The sequence below is a fragment of the Neltuma alba genome, unplaced genomic scaffold (genome assembly GCF_004799145.2).
Source record: "Neltuma alba isolate B1F8T4 unplaced genomic scaffold, ASM479914v2 tig00001087_pilon, whole genome shotgun sequence".
NCBI classification, from domain to species: Eukaryota; Viridiplantae; Streptophyta; class Magnoliopsida; order Fabales; family Fabaceae; genus Neltuma; species Neltuma alba.
The window spans coordinates 49357-54437 of record NW_021632321.1 but is presented as its reverse complement, the minus strand read 5'-3'; the positions used below and the strand labels follow the sequence as shown (position 1 = coordinate 54437).

The following is a 5081-nucleotide window of genomic DNA, read 5'->3' as shown; positions in this document are numbered from 1 at the left end:
ATAGATTTTGTTTCCTTTGGAGATTGGAATCTCCAAATTGATTCTGGATACGTAAAGTATAAACACTCTTAGCTTGAAACCGAAGAACCTCCAAATCTGTTTCTTTCAACTTTCAAGTATTGATTACTAATCTTCTGGTCAAGAAAAAAGTATTGATTAATAATCAATATGATATATTTAATATTGTGAATTAAATTATATTATTTTAATATGATCGATCTGATCCCAGTCCGACTAGTAACCCTTGATCTACTGCCTTAACCAATTTAATTCCTGATCCGGTTTTTTATTCCTTGATTAAAACTAAAATCTTAATAAGTTTGGCATGAAAAAATACTAGTTTTGCCATTTTCTTTGTATTACTTCCAGTTCTAATTATAAAAACTTATTAGTAGTCTATAAATGAGGTCTTATAAATAAGACTGGAGGTAGAATTTTCTTTTTAATTTCATTTGAGAAGGGGTTGGAAATAGCACATGTTTAAGGTAGGGTGTGAAAGTATTTTCCAAACTAAACTACATTATGATGCATTATAAGTTTTTATAGGAGATAGATATGTTATTTATGATAGACACATGACTAGTTTTTTGGAGTCTTTTTAGAACAGGACAAAAAAAAGGTTAGGATAAATAACTATAAGAAGGGACAACATAGTGACCGGGATGGGACGAGACACGGGACGAGGTCATCCCATCCGGGATGTTTACTTTTTTTTAATTCACTTATTAAATTATTAATATTAGTATTTGTTCTTTGTTCTAGTGATTTTTTTTTATTGTCAAAAGCATGATTTCTTTGTTATAATTTGGGCTTTTGCATAATAATTTTTTTTAATGTTTTTATCTTTCAAAACCTCAATTAAAATAAAAATGTAGCATAAAAAAATCCAAAATTTTGGCTCAAACTGCAGTTTTTTTTTTTGGGGATTGGAGGGTGGTTTGTTCCCCAAAAAATTGTAATTTGGGTCAAAATTTTGGTTTTACTCGTTGTATTCCCATCAGGATCAAGATAGCCATAGGACAGAGTATTGGAGTTTTACTGTGTCAAAAGAAGTCCCATATTACTTAAGATTGAGAAAATCTTAGTATTTATTAAGATGTGAGTTTGAGCCAATAAAATGGCCAAGAAGAGGAGTCTTTAGAACTGACCATTGGAAATGACTGTAAGTTTTATTCTTTCGTAAACCATATTAAATGGCGTTAAAATGTTTTAATTCACATTAATTAATTGTTTTAAAACCACCTTTTTAATTGTTATTAAAATCATCTTTTTATAACAGCCCAATGGTCACACATTATCTGCCTATAAAAGGCAATGCGTGATGCATGATTAAAGGGTGTTGAGTTCTATCCCCAAGACCTCCTCCTCTCTCACTTCTCCTGAGTTTTAAATTTCTGTTATTCTGTCACTTTACTCTACATAGGAATGGTCTGTTTAATCCTAAGAAGTGCCGCCTTTTATTCTAACCTGTGTGGCAAAATAACTCTTAAGGACAATGTCTTTAGATACGATTCGAACCATATTTTTATTATTTTTGCAAGTGTTGCCAACACAGGATCCATCTTGGTCCCATAAACACCCTAATTAGTTCACAATATCCTATATTAGTATTATTATTTTTTTATAATCATCAGACTTAATATAAGGTGCTAAACATATAATAAAATTTATCTTATTTGATATATCATATTATATTACATTTGATCCGTATACCTGCATCATAATTTTGATATTCTAGTTAAACGTTTTAAAATGATTGGTTAATATAATTTTTAATCTCACAAGTTTTCACAAATTTTGATTTTAGCCCATCGAGCCCTAAATCATAGGTTTTAGTCTTTTAAGAGATAAAATCTAAATTTTTATTGAATAATATAGAGTCATGTTTTAAATAAAATAAATTTGAGAGGTCAAAAGCTATGGTTTGAAACTTAATGGGCTAAAATTAAAATAAAGACAAATTTAAGGGACTAATAATTGTATTAAGCTCAAAATGATTATATAAATTAAAAAAAGAGTTTGCTTTTAAAAATAACTCATTTCTTGTAAGGATCATCCAATTCCTGTTATTCTTAGCATCGTATCACTCATTGGAGTAAAAATTAATTAACATATATTACCTTCGATGTTTAGTATAAGAGTTTATTTGATTTTTATTTTGATCCTAAATATAAGACACCAATCTACTTTATCTCTCATATTTATCCCTTTTTTTAATATAGTCCTTATAATAACGGTATTTCTAGCCAATACACTTGATTATCAAGGATATTTTAGGAAAGACAACACCTATTTATTACAAACAACTAAGTTAACTAATTTCTTTAATTTACTCATACTACCTCCAGTTTTTAATATAAAAGCTAGTTGACTGCTTTGCGTAAATTAAGGTAATTAGTTAAATTAATTATTTGTAATAAATATGTGTTTTTTTTAAATACCCTTACTAATCAAGTGTCATTTGATGAAACATTTAACGTATGCAACTATTGTAAGAATTATTTTAAAAAAAATAGATAAATATGAAAAACAAAGTAAATTATGATATTATATTTAAAACTAAATTAAAAGTCAAACTAGTTTTTATATTAAGAATCAATGTAGTATCTTTTGGCAAAATCACAATATGCTGATAATTTTTTACCAAGAACTATATATTACCAATGGAAATATTAAAATGTGTGTATATATATTTTTTGCCAATAATATATTATAATATTTTAATTAAAAAATAGGATGATTAGAACATATATATATACACACACATATATAGATATATATATATATATATGTATATGTGTGCTTGTATTTGTTCATATATTTTAAATTTTAAGTCTTGATTAAATATCAACCAAACACACACAAAAAAAAAACAAAGAAAGAAAAAGGGTACCCACTGAAATTTTATATTTATTGACGAGTGATTAAATGGACTATCCTTTTTGCTCAAAAAAAAAAAAAAAGGACTATCCTGGGCGAAATCCGAAAAACATCCTAGGAGAAATTCCCAAATATCATCTGATCCGAATATGAAGGCGATTTTTCCCAGATCGCTTCGGCTTCATACTCCATTGAGGCTTCGATTTGATTCATTGGACAAAGCTTTGTACGTTTTCCTTTCGGTGAACTGAAGAAGCATTGAAGCATTGCAGATGCTCCTCGTTCAATCTGATCCCAAATATGCTTTCTTCAGCTGCTGCAAGGTACTCCTCCTCCTTCACCAAATTTCCTCTCTTTGCTACTTGTACCTTCTTTCTCTCTTTCCCTTGTTCCCTCACTCTCAAATGTTATCTTCATTCCCACTCCCCAAACCCCAACAACATCCGCGACGCCGTTGATACAGTCACTCACTTCCTCCACATGCGGCCCCCTCCCTCTAGAAAACATATCAATAGGATTTTAGGGTCTATAGTGAAGATGAGACATTATCCCCTGGTTATCTCACTTCTTGCACAAGCCGAGTTGAAGGGCTACGTGCCAGATTTATGTAACCTGAGCATCTTGATCAATTGCCACTGCCACGTCGGTCAGATGGATCTTGCTTTCTCTCTGTTGGGGAAAATTTTCAAGATGGGCTATCAACCAAACGCTGTAGTTTTGACCACACTAATAAAAGGACTCTGTTTAAATCAAAATGTCGGCAAAGCTCTAGATTTCTACGATGACATAATGGCAAAAGGATTGAAGTTAAATGAAGTTAGTTATGGAACATTAGTAAATGGGCTATGTAAAATGGGGAAAACGACATCTGCTCTTAAATTGCTTAAAGTAATGGGGAGGCACCTTGTTAAGCCCAATATAGTTATATACAGCACAATCATTGATGCGCTTTGTAAAGAAGGACTAGTTAATGATGCACACAATCTCTATTTTGAAATGATTGACCACGGGATATCTCCAAATGTTGTTACTTATAGTAGTCTAATCCATGGCTTCTGTAGCATGGATCAATGGCATCAAGCAAATCAATTACTCAATGAAATGATATCGAAAGAAATACAACCAAATGTTTATACCTTTAACGTCCTAGTTGATGCATTATGTAAAGATGGAAGGATTGTACAAGCTCAAGCTGTATTTGCTAGGATGGTGAAGAGTGATCAAAGACCTAATGTTGTTACGTATAATGCTGTGATGGATGGACATTGTTTGACCAATAATATCATTGAGGCTAAGGAAGTTTTTAACAAGATGATTGAAAATGGTTTGGCACCTGACATTGTTAGTTATAGCATTTTGATCAACGCATGCTTTAAGATGAAAATGGTGGATCAAGCGATGGATCTTTTTAAGGAATTGCATTCCAGAAATTTGGTTCTTGATGTTTTAACTTATAATTGCGTTATTGATGGGTTGCTCAAATCACAAAGAATCTCATACGCGCAAGATATTATTTATGAGATGCACGAGAGGGGTCTTCACCCTGATTTAATCACTTATACCATCTTGTTAGATGCATTTTGCAAAATGGGACATCTTGACAAGGCAATTGCATTATTTAGGCAAATTGTCAATCAAGGATTTCGGCCTGATGTGAAGACCTATACTATACTTATTGATGGTTTGTGCAAAGGTGGTAGATTAAATAATGCATGGGACACTTTTCAGTATCTTTTGGCTGAAGGTTACCAGCTAGATGTGCGTATCTATACTGCTATGATTCATGGACTTTGCAAAGAGGGTTTTCTTGATGAAGCCGTGGCCTTGCTTGATAGAATGGAAGAGAACAATTGCCTCCCTAATTCCATAACTCTCAACATTGTTATTCCATATCTTCTTGAAAACAATGAGAATGACAAGGCAGTTAAAGTTCTCAGTAGAATGATTGATGGAGGCGTGCTGAAGAAATAAAACAAGGTGAGATCTACTGCACCTCAAATTGATTTGCCACAAATATTCATGTTAACTACCATGAGCGGTTGGCAAAAGCTTGTATTGTGAATTTACACAGTTAATTGACTTGTTTGGCAAGAATATGGTTTGATGGGTAATTGTCTTTTTATGTACCGTTAATATGTGGTCAAGTATCATATGTTTCCACTGGCGATGTACTTTTTCTTTCTATGGGAACAAGAGAAGGT

The 5081-nt window shown here is 31.8% G+C and overlaps 1 protein-coding gene across 1 annotated transcript; it reads left to right on the top strand.

Moving 5' to 3' along the window:
* Positions 1-3180: 3180 nt before the first annotated feature.
* On the top strand, positions 3181-4851 carry LOC114750438 (pentatricopeptide repeat-containing protein At1g62930, chloroplastic-like). Its single transcript, XM_028939043.1, has one exon. The coding sequence runs from the start codon at positions 3181-3183 to the stop codon at positions 4849-4851; it is 1671 nt and encodes a 556-aa protein (XP_028794876.1).
* The last annotated feature ends 230 nt before the right edge of the window (positions 4852-5081 follow it).

Coding starts and splice junctions, on each gene's coding strand:
- LOC114750438 (XM_028939043.1), top strand. CDS start 3,181: ATGCTTTCTTCAGCTGCTGCAAGGTACTCCTCCTCCTTCACCAAATTT.